At 36.4% G+C, this 21,013-nt stretch overlaps 3 protein-coding genes across 6 annotated transcripts; 2 read left to right on the top strand and 1 right to left on the bottom strand.

The window, feature by feature from the left end:
- Nucleotides 1-176: 176 nt before the first annotated feature.
- Nucleotides 177-5,411, bottom strand: LOC128010162 (coiled-coil domain-containing protein 117-like). Its single transcript, XM_052592997.1, has 6 exons — nt 5,244-5,411; nt 4,520-4,683; nt 4,376-4,423; nt 4,035-4,301; nt 1,908-2,054; nt 177-1,375 (listed from the first exon to the last, which is right to left on the bottom strand). The coding sequence occupies exons 2-6, from the start codon at nt 4,660-4,662 to the stop codon at nt 1,126-1,128; spliced, it is 855 nt and encodes a 284-aa protein (XP_052448957.1). The 5' UTR covers nt 4,663-4,683; nt 5,244-5,411; the 3' UTR covers nt 177-1,125.
- Nucleotides 5,412-5,420: 9 nt separating this feature from the next.
- Nucleotides 5,421-9,893, top strand: LOC128010119 (transcobalamin-2). The gene is made up of 10 exons (XM_052592994.1): nt 5,421-5,702; nt 5,878-5,932; nt 6,739-6,922; nt 7,108-7,277; nt 7,689-7,841; nt 8,171-8,343; nt 8,415-8,589; nt 8,938-9,118; nt 9,257-9,375; nt 9,515-9,893. Exons 1-10 carry the CDS (start codon nt 5,700-5,702, stop codon nt 9,574-9,576), a joined length of 1,275 nt encoding a protein of 424 aa, XP_052448954.1. The 5' UTR covers nt 5,421-5,699; the 3' UTR covers nt 9,577-9,893.
- Nucleotides 9,894-10,184: 291 nt separating this feature from the next.
- On the top strand, nt 10,185-19,564 carry LOC128010073 (rab-like protein 6). Of its 4 annotated transcripts, none has more exons than XM_052592991.1 (17): nt 10,185-10,360; nt 11,241-11,619; nt 11,890-12,024; nt 12,818-12,865; nt 13,430-13,459; nt 13,809-13,861; nt 14,284-14,375; nt 14,480-14,620; nt 14,732-14,837; nt 15,107-15,210; nt 15,991-16,376; nt 16,854-17,019; nt 17,607-17,795; nt 17,998-18,322; nt 18,411-18,591; nt 18,792-18,847; nt 18,927-19,564. In XM_052592991.1, exons 2-17 carry the CDS (start codon nt 11,487-11,489, stop codon nt 19,116-19,118), a joined length of 2,337 nt encoding a protein of 778 aa, XP_052448951.1. In that variant the 5' UTR covers nt 10,185-10,360; nt 11,241-11,486; the 3' UTR covers nt 19,119-19,564. The 4 variants fall into 4 exon arrangements, with proteins under 4 accessions (XP_052448951.1, XP_052448952.1, XP_052448950.1 ...); XM_052592992.1 differs by lacking the exon at nt 10,185-10,360 and adding an exon at nt 10,451-10,729 and having other exon boundaries at nt 11,357-11,619; XM_052592990.1 differs by lacking the exon at nt 10,185-10,360 and adding an exon at nt 10,451-10,729.
- Nucleotides 19,565-21,013: the final 1,449 nt, after the last annotated feature.

The following is a 21,013-nucleotide window of genomic DNA, read 5'->3' as shown; positions in this document are numbered from 1 at the left end:
ATATATATATTATTATTATTATTAGGGTGTAGCCAACAGTATTTACAGCTGGTCATTTAATTGTAAACTTTGCAGAATTTTTTGTTGTTGTGATCTTTAGGAATTATGATTGTAATTGAATAATGACTTTGTATGAATGTTTTTTCTTCATAAATAAAATGTCACAATCAGAGAACTACAATGCCAAACTGATTTTATTTAAAAACAAGTCTATGTAATGGTATGATATTGTTAATATTTAAAAATTTTAGATTTTGACATACAGCAAAATGTATAAATTGCAAAACATTTAAAAACAATAATTTAGGCCAATGTTTTAACTGCAGGCAAAATTGATTTCCATCTTATTTTACTGTTGTTTAGGAATCAGAGCCAGAATTAGTGCCGTTTGTTTCTACGTTTGAAAAACAGAGCTAGGTAATATGAACAACTGAATCAACAGATTTCAATTTGCGTGCCCATGCATCAGCTCCAATAATAGTTTTTCTGTTGTGTATATAGTTAAACCAGCTAGAAAGATGAGTGCTGCGGTCTCTGTTGATCCAGTTCAAAAGCACATGGCAACACTTCCCAAATCAAGCACCCATTTTCTTAATGCAATTCCTCAATCATAACTTTCCATAACTACAGAATCTTGAAAAACAACACCAACATGGACACCATAAGGAACAAAAAAAGGAGTCTATTACATGAAAAAAAGCAAATATTACATGTAAATAATGTGGCAGATTGTAACAAATCAAGCAGTCTGAATCTGTACACAGTATACTAGTACTCTGCAATAATACTAACTGCATAAAGACAAAACTGAAATATTCTTGCATTGTTAATCAGTAATATTCATGGCTATCAACAGCAAACAGAGTGAATATGAAGTTGCAACAGAAGATTCAACTAATGTACCACAGAGAGGAAAAAAACTGACCGAGTTCATACAGTATACTTCTCATTTAGTCTAGTGCAAATATGGTCCCACCTACAAAAAGTGCAGGTCGAAAAAACATAGAATACATGGCACAAGAAATATCTCAAGAGACCATTTGTGAAATGCTCGTTATGCTCCGCTCCTTATGGTAATTCCTCATTTGCACTGATAAATGAGATGAAGTACTCCGAGATTTCCCTCTATAACTCCATGTCTTCCTCTCCAGAGTTGAGGAGCGTTTGGCTGCTGAACAGGGGGCTAAAAGTCTGCTCATTGGGTGCTGTGAACTGGGGCTGGGGTGGAGGGGTGCTGACGGGTGGTACAGGGGTGGGAGTCTGTCTGCTCACTGCCAACTGCTTGCGCTGCTGTCTCTGTAAAGAGTCCTTCAGCCTCTGGGTGAGAGGGTCCTCTGGGGGTCGCCACAACACCAATTCCATACAAGAGCAGCTCCTGCAGAGGTGAGTGAAGAAGATCGTGCTAAGAAGGGTTTCTTTACAATGAGCTCAGTGCTGGTGGTAGAAACTGATGTTCTGCTGCTGGTTTGGGAACATGTTTCTGTTCATTTTCATTCAATGATGAAAAAATAAGAATCAATATGATTTTATATAATCTGTCTTTTTCAGAATTCAGATTCTTACATTACAAAAATGAATATCCACCCCACCAACCCCTGTTTCTTTTTTAAATCATGTTTTGATTTCAAAAGTTTGGGGTCCGTAAGATTTTTCCTTTGTTTGATGAAAAATACAATAAAACTGTGATGTGATGAAATAGCACTTGATGTGCTGCTCAAGAAATATTTCTTTCTATTATCAATGTTGAAAACAGTTCATACTTTTGTGGAAACCTTGAAAGATTTTTGTTTCCAGGATTCTTTGATGAATAGAACGTTTTTTTTTAAATTACTGTTTTTTAGTTATTCCTATTTATTATGCTTGACATGTAGCATATAACTATAGACACCTGAAAATAAGATACGTACATCGACTGTGCTACCGTATGGGGTAGAATGTCACCAATCCCACGTTGTAGCCCCTCCCTCAAGCTGTCAGACATCACCAGCACTGGTCTGCGCTGAGCCGGCTCCACATCAAGCTCTTCTTCATCGCTATCATCCTCCAAAGTTATCCTGTAACACACAGACACACACACTATATATAAAGACGACTGCCTATGAAAGTCTTTTTAAAGTGAGTATAACATCAGTTTGAACTTTCATACATCTCATTTCTGAACAATGACTCCACAAACACCAGCACAGACACAATGAGCCAAAGTCCCTTCAAGGCAAGTGATTTCACTCGGAGCCCATCTTTGAAATGCCTCTAGGACAACGATTTCAGTCATTCAAGTACAGCTCCTATCTCTTTGAATGGGGAAACATCATATTCTCTAAAGCTGTTCACCAAGCTTACAATTAAATTTCATATGTGACCCTAGACCACAAAACCAGTCTTAAGTCGCTGGTGTATATTTTTTGCAATAGCCAAAAAAAACATTGTATGGGTCAAAATTATAGATTTTTCATTTATGCCAAAAATCATTAAGATATTAAGAAAAGACCATATTCAATGAAGAGATTTTGTAAATTTCCTACTGTAAATATATTATTACTTAATTTTTGGTTTAGTAATGTGCAATGCTAAGAATTCATTTTGACAGCTTCAAAGGGGATTTTTGCACCCTCAAATTTCAGAATTTCAAAAAGTTGTATCTCAGCCAAATATTGTCCGATCCTAATAAACCATATATTAATGGAAAACTTATTTATTCAGATTTCAGATGATTTATAAATCTCAATTTCGAAAATTTGACACTTTAGACTGGTTTTGTGGTCCAGGGTCACATGCTTGAAATCACCATTGAAATCTGACAAAAACTCTCTCACAACTGTTGTGCTCAAATAGCGTTTAAAAAGATCTATTGTATATTTACAGTGTATTTAAAAATACACTGCACATGTGCAATGCTAGGAGCGGGTCTCAGAAAGCTTACTGTTTCTGTAACAACCACAGATTTTAACTAGTGGTCGACCGATATTGTTTTTTTTTTTTTTTGACAATGCCGATATGTTGGAAATCAGGGGGGCCGATGGGTGATATAAAGCCGATTTAAATATATATTTTTTTAAGTTTAATTAATATTTAAGAAATTTTTAATCATTTGACAATGGATAAAAAAAATTATGTGTAAAATAAACATACTTCATAAACATACAAATGTTTAATAAAAATATAATTAAAAAGGAAGTAAACACTGTAACCAAAAGGGCACTCAGTATTCTGGGAAGTTTGTGTGCATAGGGAATCATATTTTTTAAATAAAGCCAGGGTAACACTCATTTTGCATACAGCACACAGAGAGAATGACATGAATATGACAGTAGGCAAATGAATAAAGCACAGCATAAGAGTTTAATGTTTAAAACGTTCAATTCACATGGACTGACTGTCACGTAGAGAACATGCGATCATGTTGGATACACATACACACTTCACAAGATCTCACAGCTGGATTCGACTAAGTTTGCCAGGTTTGTGAAATTAAATGTTCATTAGTCATTCAAAGATTTGTTTAAATTATATAATTTCATATTTGCTGAATGCTGACAGCAATCAGGAAAGTATTATAATGTGTGCCTTTCTATTATTAATAACATAAAAGCACGTGTTATAATACTTTTTGTATACATTATTAACTATTTTGTTTAACCGTCCTATCTGATTATTAGACAGACTTCTATCTATATTAGACAGAACTGTTAACAACGACAGTAAACAAGAGTGAATGTGACCTCTGTGCTTTCAGCGACGTCATAATAAAAGTCCTGCATCGAACAAATCGGCCAATCAAAAAACGTATCGGCCATTGCCAATATTTGAAAAGGCCAATATATCGGTCGACCACTATTTCTAAGGCAGCTGCAGTGACACGATGACTGTAAATATTAGTGACTGGCTCTTTAATTCATAAAGCGGGACTATGCCACCATATTGTGTGTTGCACTTTCTCCCATTCATGAGTGGACTGTCTTGGTATATCTAAAGTCATTGAAAGTGGACACGTACAGTTTGAAATCAAGCTAATGACGTTTTCATTTCTGTCTCACCTGTCTTCTATCTCTTGCAGTCTCCTCTGAGTGGCCTCTACCTCCATGCCTGAGCCTTCTGTGGGAACTCTGGGTAGTGGAGAGGGAGTGGATGTGAAGGGCAGACCCATCTCCTCTGTCCTGGGTTCAGTCTGAAGTTGAAGCAGGTTGGTCTCAGGAGAGGAAGTGGTGGTGGAGTCCACAGACCATCTTTGGCTCACTTTAGGACTTGGATACTCATCTGCTCCTTCCTCTCCCATCAGCTTTCGCCGTTTAGGACTGCAGCTTCTGCAGAGGCAAAAGGTCATGAAAAATCCATTGCTGCACATAGCAAATCTTATGAGTGAAAACAATTTACTTACTCATCATCTGTCCTTCTCCTCTGCTTCCTCGTGCATCTTCTGTCCCAGCTTTTAAGTTTGAATGCACAGACAGATAAGATGTGAAATCTTCATTTAATTGCGTAAACGAAGACTGTTTCATAGCACAATATATGTAATACTTACGTATTTGGCATAGAGCCACCTGTCAGATGATTTAAGTCTCTGGTCGGCTTGCTAACTGTGCCCAAATCAGGGTTACTAAAGTGAGCAAGGGGGGAGAATGTGATGAACTCCAGCTCGCTGCTTCCTGACCTGGTGCTCTGCATGGTCCTTCAGCTGAAGATGAGCTGAAAATATCAGAATCAAATAGCAACTGAAGTCACACAGTGTGTATAAAAGTAGAACAATCTGAAAAATTACTAAATCAATGGTTCTGGACTTTCAGAACTCATGCGAATTTTCTGTACAACATGAGACGAGTTATACTATGGGTATAGAATACAAAATGTCAGTTTTTTAACTTTTAACAAATATTTCAACCTTATACATAATTACATAATTCATGCTTATTGTTTCAATTAGGACTAACTGTCATTTACTGGTGCGAGTTTTACATGCAATAAGCTAAACTGTTCGCTAACTAGTCACTAACTTGGTAAATTAATATTTTCCTCCACCGTAGGCCATGACATTGTAATGAAAGTCGTTTATGCTCTGTAAAAGTAAATGGTGATATCAGTTTTGCTTGTAATGATCTTTAATAATTCACCGTTAAGAAACAATATGACACTCTTGATGAGAATAACTTGAATTGATCGCTGGCTGTAGCTTGAAACATCCTCTAGCCATACGCCCCAGAACAAGCAAAACAAAACACCGTCAGGTCGTTATGAACACAAATACTTACCTCTCACATGCTCCCAAGAGCGGAAAGCCAGTTTTGCTTAAAATTAGGAAAGGTGACTGAAGACAACTGACATGAGAAGTTGCAAGACCCTACATTTTTAGACGCATTTCTAGAACAGTGTGCAAGTGAGCGGGGCTTCGTGGGATTTGTAGTTCGAAGGTTTTGTAGTTCTTCAACCGGAAGTATGCTATAATAATAGTAAACAAACTCACGTTTGGGAAGAAAGAGGATACATTTTCTTGCTGTTTAACATTATAAAAACCCTAGTGAAGAAAATAGTTCAAGACAAAAATGGAAGATAAGATAATTTAAAGCACGGGTCGACATTAAGTTGCAAAACGTCAAACTCTGTAGATGAGTAACTCTGAAACTCCGCCTCTGCTCAGGGTCATAAGAGAGTCAGTTGTTCGTTTTTCACTAGATTCAGCAGGATAACGTACCTAACTTAGTCTGAAAATGGTAAGAACCACTACCAATTTGAATATGCATATTGATCATCTTTAGTTAGTATGATGCAGAATGTTTAAGCTCAAAACTCATTTAGAAATTAGAAATGAGTTTACTGCTTACAAAATAATAAAATGTTAAGATGCTAATAACGAATTTGATCAGTTGTCTGTATTGTTGTTCTCAGATTACTCTCGTCATTGTGAGTGCACTGCTAGCGCTGGCTGCTGGAAATCCGTGTGGTAAGATTTTAGTGTAGTTTTTTTCTCTTTCTATTATCCTTTTCCTTCTCTTTTATTTATTCATTTTGTGATTTTGATTAGTAGTCGTCTTCTGCTCATGCGGTGGGGAAATGACAGGAAATCCCGTCGTTGCGCAATGCCTTGTCCTATTTCCACAGTAATAACTTTTCAAAAAGTCATCGGTACAAATGATGGACTTGGATGATAATATCACGGTTCTTTGGTATATACAAAGATACTGAATCATCACCATATTCATATACTATTCAGATATTTTAAATTAAAGATTGCCATAGAACTAGTATGTCCAAAATAGCAATATTATGTTTTTTTGTAGGTTTAGATTTTTCCAGATTGCTTTTATTGATTTCTAGTGGTTATCATCCTTTTGTAGAGACTTGTTATACTGTATAGTCTACAATTATTTTGCAATATATCATAATAACCTATAATGTACTGGACTGTTAAAAATTAATGTAACCAATAATGTACTATTCTATAATCCAGTTACTCTAACCTATTCATAACATTAATTTTATTCTTACTGCGTCATTTCAGTTCGTCCTGTCAGCAGAAGTTCTGCTCAGAAATAATTTCACTCTGTTCTTTGCCTTTTCTTTTTGTGACTGTGACGATTCTGAGACAGAATGTATTTTATGGGTTGCATGAGTAGGTGAAAAAAAGGTAGCTGAGACAGCAGTGGACATGAACCAATTATGCAGTGGCATTGTAAATAAGCAAGATTGGTCAAGGAGAACAGTGATTTATTTTCATACTCTCTTTTTTTTCTCTGTATCATCCATCAGCATCAGATCATGAGGCTCTTCTTCTGTCCCTCAATAAACAGCTGCTGCGCTCCGTGGACACAAAAGATACCCTACCCAATCCCAGTGTGCACATCGCCCTCCGGCTCTCAACAAACCATAATCTAGCTAAAGAGAGCGAATACCTCAACCGGCTCAAGGCAGAGTTTCATGATGACATTGAGAAGTATGGAACACCTTTCCCAATGAACTTTAAAACAACAGTAAATTACAATTGTGACTGTAGTGGAAATAAATTCCACTTTTCCTGGTTCTGTGTTCTATTCTGATCTGTTCTATTCTATTCTAGAATATTGTTCTATTTAAACTTCAATTTTTGTTCTTATTACTATTCTATATATCTGCTTCTAGATCCCTCCGAAATAATGAGTTGGTGGTTGGCCGTCTTGCCCTGTACATCTTGGCTTTGAAGTCTTCCTGTCATGATCTGGAGAGTGTACATGTGACTCATAATGAAATAAAGGAGTCTCTCCTCATTAACCTAAAGAAAGAGATGGACGAAGAAAAACAAAACATTGCATGTGAGGGGCAATTTTTTGTTGTAACGGCCTGGTAGATTTTTGTATGTTTTTGAAAAGAAGTAACTTATGCTCGGCAAGGCTGCATTCATTTGATTAAAAATACAGTAAAAACAGTAATATAGTGGAATGTTAGTGTTATCATGTGATGGCGTAGCAGAATTTTACATTACTCTCTGCTCCAGTCTTCAGTGTCACATGACCTTTTAGTGCTGCTTAATATTTTTGAGTAAAACTGAGGTAGATTTTATTTGAAAAATACATCTTTTGTAAAAATCTATTTATTGCATCCTTGCTGAATAAAAGTATTCATCCTAAAAATAAAAATAAACTTACTGTCACCAGACTTTTGAACAATATATGTAATTTTGTTGTACTGTAATTCTTCTCATTTATATGAACTCTTTTCTGCAGTCGGTCACCGTCCAAAGACCAATTACTATCAGTACTCTCTGGGCATTCTGGCTCTGTGTGTGAGCAGTGTTAGAGTCAGCACACATGTCAGCCAAAAGCTCATCCATGCTGTGGAAAACAGACAGATTAAACATGGAGAGTCATTATGTGTGGGTGAGTTTAAATCAGCTCTTTTTTTGGTTCTCCTAAATATGACAATTCGGTCATCATTTACCTACCCTCATGTAAATCCAAACCCTTATGACTTTCTTCCTTCCATGTTGCACAAAACATTTAAAGCAGTTACACTGAATGGAAACTTAAGTCTTCACACTTAAAAAAGGATGCAAAATACAGTCAAAGTATCCCATATTACAAATTTGTGTGGGAAACAAAATTAAAGTACAATGTCCAGCACAGTCAAAATTTGTTCTCTTTATGTATTAACTTGTTCACTTGTCCTGAGGTCACTAACCAATATGACTTCCTTCTTCTCCGTTCAGACTCGCATGCGATGGCAGGCATGGCACTGCAGTGTCTAAAAGACGAGGGAACTGCTGTTAAAAATACAGCAGAGCTAAACAGAGCACTTGCCACCATTAAGCAGAGGCTTCTTGACTCTAAGAGAGCTGATGGTCACATGGGCAATGAGTTCAGCACGGGACTGGCAGTGCAGGTAAGAAGAAAGATATTTGAATGAAAAAACCTTATTTGCATGACAGGTTCTCATTGTTCTCTGTCTTACAGGCTTTGATGGCTATGGGCAGTCAGATGGAGGAATGTGGCTCTGCTATGGAGGCTTTAAGGGCAGATGTTAAGAAAGGAACATACCATAACCCTATGGCAGTCTCCCAGGTCCTGCCAGCTCTACACCAACGCACTTATCTTCAATTGAAGAGCCAAGAATGCCGCAATGAGAATGGTACTTACAACAGACAAACAAGCTCAAATAAAGTCTCAATCAGTCCTAAGGCTTGTTTCCCCGAAGATAAACAAAATAGGCTGCATTTTCTTTTTTATTTATTTATGTTAATAAAACCGTATGCAAAAAGAAAATGTAACATTAAATGTACTGTTAACTTGTAGTTATTATTCTAAATGATTAAAACACAATATATGCATTTATATATTATATAAAACATATTATATTTAATCTTTAGCAGCCAACTGAGATTTAATAAGGCAGGTTAAACTAAAAATTAGTTTTTTTCTCACCTTTTTTTTTTTTTTAATTTTCCATGTGTTTCTGGTTTGATGTCCCTGCTTTTAGACACTCTGACTATTGATGCGGATTCCGGTTCTGAAGTCCTCCCAAGTCATGGGCAAGTGTCTCTACAGGTGGAGGTTATTAAATCAAACGGTGCATCATCTGTGTTTTCCATTCATGTTCCCAAGGGTTCCTCCCTATTCGCAGCCCTCAACCTTCTCCAAGACAAACAAACTGGTTTCACGTGAGTTCGGATTTCTCAAGATACTTGATTTGAAATATATTGTCAAATCAATTTTGTTTGTTTACTTTTTTACTGTATTAACTTATTTTTTTAAATAGATTTTGTTTACGAACAACCCTTTTGCTCTGTGTGTCACAGCTTTAGCACAGAGGACAGCTTGTGGGGACCCTTCCTCAGTGTGGTCAATGAAGAACAAGCACGTCAGACTGATCGGAGATACTGGCATGTCTCCTCAGATGGCAAATCTCTGACACAGGGTGAGAACAAGCATTCATTTGACATAAAATAGGCATTACAGTGCACATCTATAAAAATGTATGGCACAATGTTTTTCAGAGAGTTTTATAGGCTTTACATATCCTATGTTAATGTGCAATGTTATGCATTTCTCCTCAGGTATCAAAGACTATAAGATTGATTCAGCTCAAAACATCACCATTAAGAACACTGGGTACTGATTCCTCAGCTGGATGCAAGAGAAGAGATGAATGGAATGAAACCTTTATACGTTTAAGAATTCTACTGATATAATTGAGTTAGAATATTTTTTTTTTTTTGTCATAAACAACTTATAATTTGATTGTTGCCTTAGTTTGCCTGAATGTTTAAAGTTTCATGAAAACAGGAATCAGAACATGGCAATAATGTTGATATTTTACTTAGAGATTTAATGCATATATACCTTTTGAAATTTAACATATAGTTTTTTGTGTGTGAGAGACTGCAGCTGCTATGAATCTAGATGAACAAATATAAAATAAATAGATTACAAATATTTGTGAAATATGTGTCTTTATTAAAATGCAGATAAGACACCATGGAGATCAAATGTTAACTGTAGCATATGGTTGCATGTAGTTGTACAAATGAAGCACATTAATGAAGATGCGTCCAAATAATGTCAATACTGTTATGCAAAAGAAACAGCACCTAACATATAGTCCCTAATGTAATTTTTCATGCAGAATCAAAACGTAAAACAGGCGGAGCAGTTTGGTACGTGATATACATTGTTATGACCACTAGATGTCCACATCATACTCTGTATTGAAAAGCATCGAGTAATGAACCCTTTTGCTGTACAGTTGAGAGGAAGTCTCAAGTTCGTTTATCCATCATCAGATTCATCACTAATCTTATCTACAGCTGTGCTATTGCTCTGCTAACTCAACCTTCAGAATCTGGTCTTACTGGTGGAATGTGAAATCAGTGAAGACTGCAGAAGCAAATTAGCTTTTTAAGGTAACTCTGAAACAACACCTGGGTTGTGCATGTTTTATTATGAACATTAATTAAATAAACCAGACCACGCTTATATAGGATTTATATATTTTGTTTTACTGTCCAACCCCTGTACGTGATACATGTGTATCATTATGTAGACATTATCTAGGTTTTCTGTGAAATTCGTATTGAGACTTTTATTTTGAAATGTAATATTCGTGAGCGTAGCTGACCTCGACACATACACAGGGCAACATTTCAATTGTTTCATTATTGATACGTTGTGGAGGTTTTACTATGAACACAACGCACAGCGAGTCACAGATGTAAGATTTGGACTGTTGGATCCAATCACTTAGTTGGTCTAGTATAGACGACAATACCACTGTAAGTACACGAGCATCACAAATCTGAGAGAAATATGTTAAATATACAGTTCGTTCAGCGTTAGCTGTCTAGTATTTAACGTTACAAGCGGTTGTCAACTATCTGTCTTAACAGCAGTCCACAATAGTGCGTTTGTTTACATAGCATTTGTGTTTTTAAAAAGATCCATTGAGTGCTTTGTGCATACACTATTTTTAATTATATAAACATCACGGTTATTTCTATAATGGTAGAAGACGCGATCAGGACGGTGTCTCAAAACTGGCTAAGCTGCTTACCTCGACAGCATTTTTGGACATCATTATACACGCACTACTGGTACTCCAAAATGTTGTCTAGGTAGGCAGCTTACTAGGTTTGGAGCCACAGCCTGCAGCAGAGCACTGCAGCATCTCAGTCCACGGAAGATGCTAGCTATGACACAGCTGCATGTCTTCATATAATTCATTGCACCTTAATTCAGTTGAGCTCACTGTTGTTGTTGTTGTTGTTTTTTTCCTCTATGTTGTAGTAGCAGAAGCTGATGGGCACTTGAATGAGGGTCTTGTAATGCTGGTCTGCAGTGGTTGTGCCATTCTTTGGAAAATAACTCATTATACTCTGAGATATTATGTTGTGCCAAAGCAGGACTCTCAAACTCTCGAACTAGAGTAGAAATGGATGAACAGACAGACAAACCGGGGACATCGTAGAGACCTATTTGAGACTAGTAAATTTTGCATCCATAATACACATCTAGAGGCATCGACTGGTCAAGATGTTTTCCGCTCTGAAGAAGCTCGTTGGTTCTGAGCCGGCTGGTCCAGTAAAGGACAAAAACATCCCTTCTGGCCTGCAGTCAATGAACCAGAGCCTGCAGAGAAGATTTGCTAAAGGGGTTCAATACAACAGTAAGTCAAATGGCTGCTGAGTTAAAACCTTGAGGGGAAATGTTTTATTAATGATAATTAAGAATTAAAGTGTGCAAGTTTTGAGATTGTTTGTAATTTATTTAGCTCTTTTGATGTTTCTTTGCTTTGCCTCAATTTCTTACCAAGATTAGGCTAAATAAAAAAATGCCTACATATTGGATTAAATTCTGTGTTGCTAGAGGCCATGGGCACTGTGTGCTAGAGATTATGTTATTAACAAGCTCTAACATGTTATGTGTGGTCTTTCAGTGAAAATAGTTATTCGAGGAGATCGTAACACTGGAAAAAGCACCCTGTGGCATCAGCTGCAGGGTAAGAAGTTCCAGGAAGAGTACATTCCCACTCAGGAGATCCAGGTCACTAGTATTCACTGGAGCTACAAAAGTAAGCTTTTATCAAAGTCTTTTTACTTACAGGCTTTTGTACTAAAGTTTTTTATTTATTTATTTAATTACTTATTTCTCTCCATTTATGTATCTCAAATATGTCAGAATAGATTTACGTCAAGGTAAATATGCAATCTGTCAGATAGAGGATAAGTAGATTAGAAGTACTGCTTTAAATGGCCTGTATCAAACATTAGAGGCATAGTGATTATCTAGAGTTTGTTTTCCCTGTTTATTTACATCAGTCTGTCAAAAGCTCAACATCACATAGTGTAACCCTGACTGTAATTTACATTGAGGTTTCTGCTTTTGAGAGTGGGCATGGCTCTACTTGTATCCAATGTGTTACTTGGAAAAACAAAGTGCTGTGCTCATTGCACATCACTTTTGGCTAAGTAAAAATAAAAGGAATAGTTCATCCAAAAATGAAAATCCAAGATGAGTTTGTTTCTTCGTCGGAACAGATGTTCAGTTATTTGGCTTCTCATTCTGATGGTACAGTACACATTCACTGCAGGGGATCCAGTGGTGAGCAAGTGATGTAATGCTCAATTTTTCTGTTCTAAAGAAGAAGAAAAAAAATCATCTTGGATGGCGAGGATATTTTTTAATATTTTTTTATTTTTTAATTTATCAGATTTTCATTTTAGAGGAATTTTTCCTTTAGGAATAAGTTAATAAAAAAATGAAATGAAACTTAAGAATCACTGCAAAATAAATGTATTGAAAGGAATGAAAGAAAGCAACCTCAGTTTTCCAGAGCTGCTCAAATTCTTCTCATTTCCCTTCAGCTACTGATGATGTGGTGAAGGTCGAGGTTTGGGATGTGGTTGATAAAGGTGAGTTTCCTCCAGTCTATTACAGGTCATTTCTCGGCATTCAGATCAGGTGACTGTAGACATTATTTGCATATTTATCTTAAGGCTGGACTACACTACAAAACTTTTGCTGTATCAGTGCTAATGGCTGAAAGTCAGCCAGCAGATATTGGGCAGTCAAAGTTGACAGATTTCACAGAAAACTGCACAATGTATGATGAGCACAGACTTTTAGCAACAATGTGCATGTTTGTGTTTGAGCTTGTTGTGTTTGCAATGGCTTGAACATCTGATAATGTGTGACACTCAGCTGTTTATTATGCAGTGTCCAAAAGTCTGGAAGTGCATGATGCATGATGTTTTAAAAAAATTTGTTAAGGTTTTAAAATTAATGTAGTGTATTCTAGCATTCATGCATGTTCTTGTTCATGCCAAGTTTAGTGTACAGTTACTGCATGTCATCGTTTAATGCATGTCACTTCCTCCATCTCATTCTGATGGTCAAACATGAAGCCATTTCACCCAGCCCTCCTTCATCCCCAGTCATTTATATTAATGGTATTTTTTTACTTGCTTTCCAACCAGGCCAAAAAATCCCCCTTCCAGAAGGTGTAGGTGAGAAACTTCAGACATTGTAGACTTTAGGCTGTGACTTGTCTGTGCTTGATCCGTTTGTTCTATTATCCGAGTGCCAACACGTTGTGTCGACTGAATTTACACACTCTGCTTGTGGTAGACTATATCTAACTAGTCTAACATATCTGCTGGTCTACAAGTGTGAACAATTGAACACGAAGATACCCAGATATACCACAAAATCTCTTGCTAATGCCACTAACGTAGCTTCCTTTGTGAAAAGGAAGAAGCCACAAAACATCTGTTTTTGCTGAAAGTTGCTTTCAGCTAATATGATAAAGTAAAATTGAATGTATTCTTACAATATTCTGGCTTTGACATTCTCTAGGAAAGGGGAAAAAGAGATGTGAAACCTTGAAGTTGGAGAATGAACCTCAAGAGGTAAATCTATAGTGATGGTCTACCATTATCTAACAGGTTTTCCAGTTATTCTACTATTTGTTTAATTTATTTTGTGAATGAAATTAAAGCTTTTCTGTGGCAAGCATTTAATTGACCAAAATATTTCTATTTCAAATCAATGTTGGTTGCTGTTTTCAAGACTAATAATAATGCATCAAATCAACATATTTCAACCATTCTTGAAGGATCATGTGACACTAAAGACTAAATTACTAAAATTACGTGACTAAATTACTTTTTCAAATATATTAAAATAGTAAGCAGTTATTTTAAATTGTACCGATATTTCACAATATTGCTGTTTTTACTGCCATTTTTAATCAAATAAATGCAGCCGTGTTTTAAGTGTAAGAGACTTCTTTCAGAAACAAAAAATGGAAATGTCTTTGTGCCTTCAACAGACGGAGAGTGAACTTGCGTTGGATGCGGAGTTTCTGGACGTGTACAAAAACTGCAATTGTGTGATCATGATGTTTGACATCACCAAGCAGTGGTAGGTGAACGAAGACAATTAGCATCTCTATAGACTACTTCTCAAGCATGCTAACTTCAGCTAGACCTTAGGTTTACAAATCTATGCTTTTTATAACCCAATAGGACATTTAATTACATTTTGCGGGAGTTGCCCAAGGTTCCCACTCATGTGCCAGTCTGCGTACTTGGAAATTTTCGGGACATGGGAGAACACAGAGTAATTTTGCCTGATGACATCCGTGACTTCATTGCTGGCCTTAACAGGTTAGGGGTTATTGTTGAATTATAGATTTGAAATAATGACAGTGTTCACTAATGAGATGTGTTTAAGATCCTGTCAGTGGGCTGATGTTTGATGTCTCCATGATCTTGTAGACCTTTTGGCTCCTCTTACATCCATTATGCAGAATCTTCCATGAAGAACAGTTTCGGTTTAAAATATTTGCACAGATTTTTCAACATCCCATTCTTGCAGCTTCAGGTAAGCAGGTTCATTTTCTAGCTTAGGATATCTCTTCACTCAACAAGCTACCAGACAAAGCTGGTGGTCATTTCTAATTGTTAATATTGTCTAAGCTCAATAATTTGTGTCATGTGCCCAGCACAAATGAGATCAGTAATCACGAAAAATTTTATTTAAAATTTTTGCCTGTATCCTAGTTACTGTTCCCATTACTCTAGTTGTTGCAGCTTTCATTGAACGAACGCGAATTAAACTTTAGTTTGAAGTTCTACTGCCAACTTCCACAGAGAGAGACCTTGTTACGGCAGCTGGAGACTAATCAGTTGGACATTGATGCCATGCTAGAGGAGCTAACAGTTCAGCAGGAGACAGAAGACCAGAATTATGAGATGTAAGAACTAAAAAAAAAAAAAACACCCACACAAACTTCATGTGGTTTAATTCCATTTGTTGGACAGTCAAAGACTTATTCTGAATATTCATCTTCAAATATCAGCAATGTTCCATGCAAATGCAGCTATACAGTTGTTTAAACGTTTGGGGTCAATAACATACAAAATTGAACAAAGATGTATTAATTAAAAATTTTTTTATCATTATTTAATTAACAGTTTCATAAATCAAAAGTGACCGTGAAGACATGTATATGTTATATATTACAAAAAATTTTAATGTTACAATAAATTTTATTAAAGAATCCTGAAAAAAAGCCTTTTTAATGTTTCTACAAAAAAAAAAAGAATTAAGCAACATTTTTACTGTTCTCAACATTGATAATAATAAGACTTTTTTTTTAAATGATTTCTGAAGGATCATGTTACACTGAAGACTGGACTAATGACTGCTGATAAATTTGTGTTGGTATCACATGAATAAATGACATTTTAAAATACATCAAAATAAATAAAAAAATTAGTTTAAGAATTTTTCAGAATATCGCTGTTTTGATCAAAAAAATGCAGCTTTGGTGAGCATAAGATACTCCTTTCAAAAACAAAACTAAAAAAAATCTTACCAGCCTCAAACCTTTGAACAATAGTGTACAATGCTTCACAAAAGTGACATTGTTGTAAATATGAGAACATGCTCAAATGCCTATTTTTAGGTTCGTGAATTGCAGTCAGTGCCATCTAACTTTTATGATACAGTAGGTTTCTGTTCTAACTTTCAGTTTCCTGGAAATGAAAGACTCTCGTAGTAAAGGTTACAGCTCTCCCGGCCCTGCTAATGGACAGAGCCCCTCTTCAGGCTCGCAGTCTCCCGTCGTTCCTCCGAGCGGATGCTCCACTAGCAGCTCCAGCCCCTGTACCCCCCAGCAGCCTCCCATTCCCTCCCAGACCCTGAAGGCTCCATCCCTCTCTCCGTCCCCTCCTCCTCCCCCTCTCTCCTTAACACAAGCGCCTGCGACCTCTCCCTCCCCTTCTCCTGCTCACCCCGGCCCGACGGTCTCTACTCCAGCTCAAGCTTCTGCCTCTGTTCTTCAAACCCAGAAACGCAGCTTCATCTCCAGGCTCTTTGGCTCCGCTCCCACCCAGGATCCTCCAGCAGTCACCCAGGGTGAGTTTTAACATGGTGCTTCTAGCTGCATGTCAGTCAAGTGATCGTAAGCTCTTCAGCCAACAGTATTTGGACTAAAAACAGCTTTTACACCTTTCGTCCTCAAATGTTCAGTGTTTCAGTGACTCATTGTTAAAGGACTACCCTTATGCTATGAACTGCAGAATGAGATTTGAAGGCTGAGAGGAATTCATTCACTCAAACACATTCTCTCTCAGAAAGAGTTTCCCCGAGCGAGACTCACAAAGCCATGATAAGTGAAAAGGATTAGGACTTGTGCTCATCATAAGGATGTGTTGTGGATCAATAGAAAATCACAAGGCCTTTTGCATTCCTTAATCATATGATTTTTATTTTGTTTATGTATCACAATTCGTCTTGTTTGTAGCTTATAGTAATTGTTACTGTTTATATATTTTTAATGTAAGTTGTTTTTGTCCCAGATCATGTGACCTCTTACGTCTTGGATTTCCACAGAGCCGGATCCAGTATCTGCAGCGGCTCCGTCTGCAGTTCAGAGTGTGGATGATTTTGTGCCAGACGACGGACTAGACAAAAGCTTCTTGGAGGACAATCTCCCTTCTAACCCAAAACCGGCTATGAACATCCAGCCCTCTGCTGCGGGCCCTGCAGATAATGACAGGTACATCAAGGACAAACTAAAAGAAGGCATTCTTTATCAACTTTTATCATGTGATATGCTGTTGTAGCGATAGACACTACAGTCCAAAAGTTTGGTTTTGAAAGAAGTCTCTTATGCTCACCAAAACTTTATTTGAGTAAAAAGAGTGATATTGTGAAATATTTTAATGATTTTAGTAACTGTTTTAATATATTATACAATGTAATTTATGCCAGTGATGGCAAAGCTGAATTTTCAGCTGCATTTGCTGTAGACTTCAGTGTCGTGTGTGTGTGTGTGTGTGTGTGTGTGTGTGTGTGTGTGTGTGTGTGTATGTGTGTGTATGTATGTGTATATATATATATATATATATAAATAATGTATATATATGTATAATATATATATATGTATAATATATAATATATAATATGCGCTTTATATTGTTTGTAGAAACTGTGGTATTGTGATCCTGTGATATTCTTTGATTATTAGAAAGTTCAAAAGAAGTGCATTTATTTAAAGTAGACATTTTTGTCTCTGAGTCAGTGTAGCTAATCAGTACAAAATAAGTTGAATTTGCATCCATACTTTTAACATGTTTATTGTAGTGATGGAGAAGAAAAAGAGGGGAACCCCATGGTCGCTGGGTTCCAGGATGATTTGGACCCTGATGATGCAGAACTTGAACCCAGAGCTTCTATCCCCACTAAAGACTTGGACATCACTCTCTCCAGTGACGAGGAGAGTCCAAACCCTTCTGTACCTCAGGATGAAGCTCTGAACCTTGAACCTCAGCTGTAAGCTTAGAATCCTGGCTTTCATTATTAATAGATTAGATGAATAAAACTATATTCAAGAGTGAGATCTCAATGAAATTGTAAATGGTAGCTGAAGCAAGTTTATAATTTTGTTTGTGTTGTGGGCAACAAGTTCATTTATTTTGTTTCCTGATACCTGTCTGGTTTTCATGGTGATTGTTAATAATATTCGGTTATTTAGGGTGGCTATGGATTCATTATCACTGGAGGACAAACCAAAACCTATCCACAAAGAGCCATTGATCCAGGCCCAGGAGAGTGTCAGCAGTCAGAACATAGAGACTTCCATTCTTAGTCCAGAACACAATACACAACCACTGGAGACAGCAGAAGCAGGAGCCCTGGCAGATCCACAAACACAGGTTGTAAAACAGAAAGATAAATCGGCTCAGGCAGAGTCCTCTGACACAGACCCAGATGAGCCTGTGGCCAAACAGATGCTTTCATTTGTCATGGATGACCCTGACTTTGAGAGCGAGGAGGAAGTGATACAGAAAGTAGATAAGGTACTGAAGTGAAGTTAATGATGATGGGCATTGTAGCTCATGTTTTGACTCTAACCCTAAAAGACCTTTGCTTCCTTGTTTGCTTCAGGAATCTTTCCCTGTTCTAGATGATATTCCTGATCTATCCGATGATGACCTCACCACAGCTAAAATTCCTGAGCCCATGAAACCTACTGTACTCTCCTTCAAAAGCAAGAATGACTGTGACCTCTTTGGCCTAGGAATTGAGGAAAAGTCAATCAAAAAAGACAGCAGCGAGGAACAAGATGGCAAGCCACTTGAATAATGTTATTATAGGAAACCGATATTACTGATAGACGATAAACGAACAGTCGATATCGGTTTTCCTAGTGATTTTTGTATAAATATTGTGCAACACAAATTGATGCACAACTTTTAATATTCAAACGTAGTGTATATTTGCATAATAGCAGTCATCAATAAACGCTTTCTACTTTTCTTCTCATAGATAAAGCAAGCAAACATTCCAAGGAAAAGAAGAAAAAGAAAAAGAGGAGTAAAGAGGTGAATTATATTGCATTATAATAATTCATAGATGAAATGACACACTCTTGTTTTATAACTACCTTGTATTTCTTCTCAGGATGATGACAAAAGCAGCAAGAAGAAACACAAACACAAGAAAAAGGAAAGAGATGATGCAGGTGTGACCGCAGATGAAAAGGAGAAGAGAATAAGAAAGTCACGAATTAAGAAAACTGATGATCTTGAAGCTTTTCTGGCTGGAGTAGAAGACTCTGCAAAAAGAGAGGAGGGCGACTATGAGGAACTGTAACATGTCCTCTCTGCTAAAGAAATGTTTGCTCATTGCTACCGCAAGCTTGAAACAGTTATCATCAGAAACCACAAAAACAAAGGCTTTCTTTAACAGACCTACACATGATGATGTATTGATCTGACTGACAGGTTATGAAACACTTCACACTGGTTTTCCATTTGCTACGAACACTTGCCAATCCACCTTCCGTCGCTGAAGAGGTTGTGGGATGGCCGGCGTAGTTCAACCTCTTTGGGCTCAAACTGCAATAAGCGGAAAAGCCATGCAAAAGTGTTTCAAATTGCATGTATTTTGACCTTTTACGTTTTTCGGATTGAAATGGACCATTTTCATTCATAACATTGTGTTTTCTGAATGTTTACATGCTCGCTTTTATGTGGTTGCAATATTTTTGTCATCACATATGTGAACCACTACCACTCCAATACAACGGTTTTCATTGATTTTATTGCATTATTAGTTGCTTTGTGTATGTGGATGAATAGGTATTTATGCTTAGTAGATGTTCTGAGAGCTTGTTTTTGTGAAGTTTTGCTGTGTGTTTAGTGTTTGAAATTAATATACTGTATTTCATGGTAGGATTATTTGTTTTTCCAAAATATATCAAGAAAAATATTTTAGAAGGCCATAAATGAACTCATGATAGGAGGGTAGTTACGACAAGACATAATTATCACACTCTTTAAACAAAAAAATCCTTAAAGGAAACTGGTTAAAAAAAGGGCCCATTTTGAATTTTTGCACTCAATCATTTATTGTTTACTTTGTTTAATGATGGTAAATTACAAGAAAAGATCATCTTGTCATGGTTTTATTTATTTGTTTATTTATTTATTATTAACTCCCTGTCGACTGTAACTGTGCTTTTGCTCGAAATTGAAATCAATACAAAAATTACTAGAATATTTTTGTAAGGCTACTTGGTTTTCTCTTTTTCAGTGCAGCTTTTTTAAGTTTATTTTATTTTTCTCTTGAGCTAATGAATAGCCTGGTAATATCAGACTCTGCTACTTCACTTTGCTTCGTATACAGAAGCGAAATTAAATTGAGCGGAAGTAGGAAGTCTGACGTAGTCAGGCTAAATAATGAAAACAAGTTAGCAAAAAATGGCAGACAATGTTCGACTTCACTTCAACTTTGATTCATACAGTGTGCAATGATAAAAAAAATTAAAGTGTTTGTTATATAGGCATTGTTACATCAACACATCATGTTGAATTATGTGTTTATTGATGCTTTGCTACATTGCATGAATTGGAATTATATATATATATATATATATATATATATATATATATATATATATGGAATTATTTATATATATATATATATATATATATATATATATATATATATATATAAAGAAAATGTATTTGATTTGTTTAGGTGTATTATTTTAAGGAAGAAAACACACGCTCATTTGAATGTTAAGCAAAATTTATTTACAAAACAAATTAAAAAATGAATCCATGCTAACATCTGCTTTCGTGTGAGCCTTTCTTAAAAATAATTTATATAATATAATAACAACAACAGAAACTGTAGCTACATTTACACTCGACGGCTTGGGTTCAACGATGTTCATATCTTCAGTAATGTGACTGCCTCATTCTTCCTCCGCTTTTCTTTGGCACCAGACATCATGTAGGCTAATCTGCTTATGCTGTCTGCAAATTGGATACTTTCAGTTATATACACGTTATTGCTATTTTCAGCAGAGACTAAATTAGATTAAAAAAAACAAGCCTTACCTTTGTATCTCCATGTTTCACTGTGGTCAGAAAAACAGAGTGACGTCATCAAATAAAAATAAATATTGACAGAGGTTAAAGAGATGTTCAAAGTACAGAGTGTATTAGTAGACTACTGAGGTGGTGTGTGAGGACTCACTG

Source organism: Carassius gibelio, chromosome A5, assembly GCF_023724105.1.
Source record: "Carassius gibelio isolate Cgi1373 ecotype wild population from Czech Republic chromosome A5, carGib1.2-hapl.c, whole genome shotgun sequence".
In the NCBI taxonomy this organism is placed as follows: domain Eukaryota; kingdom Metazoa; phylum Chordata; class Actinopteri; order Cypriniformes; family Cyprinidae; genus Carassius; species Carassius gibelio.
Note: the sequence above shows the minus strand (reverse complement) of the source record. Positions and strands in the feature narration are given on the sequence as shown.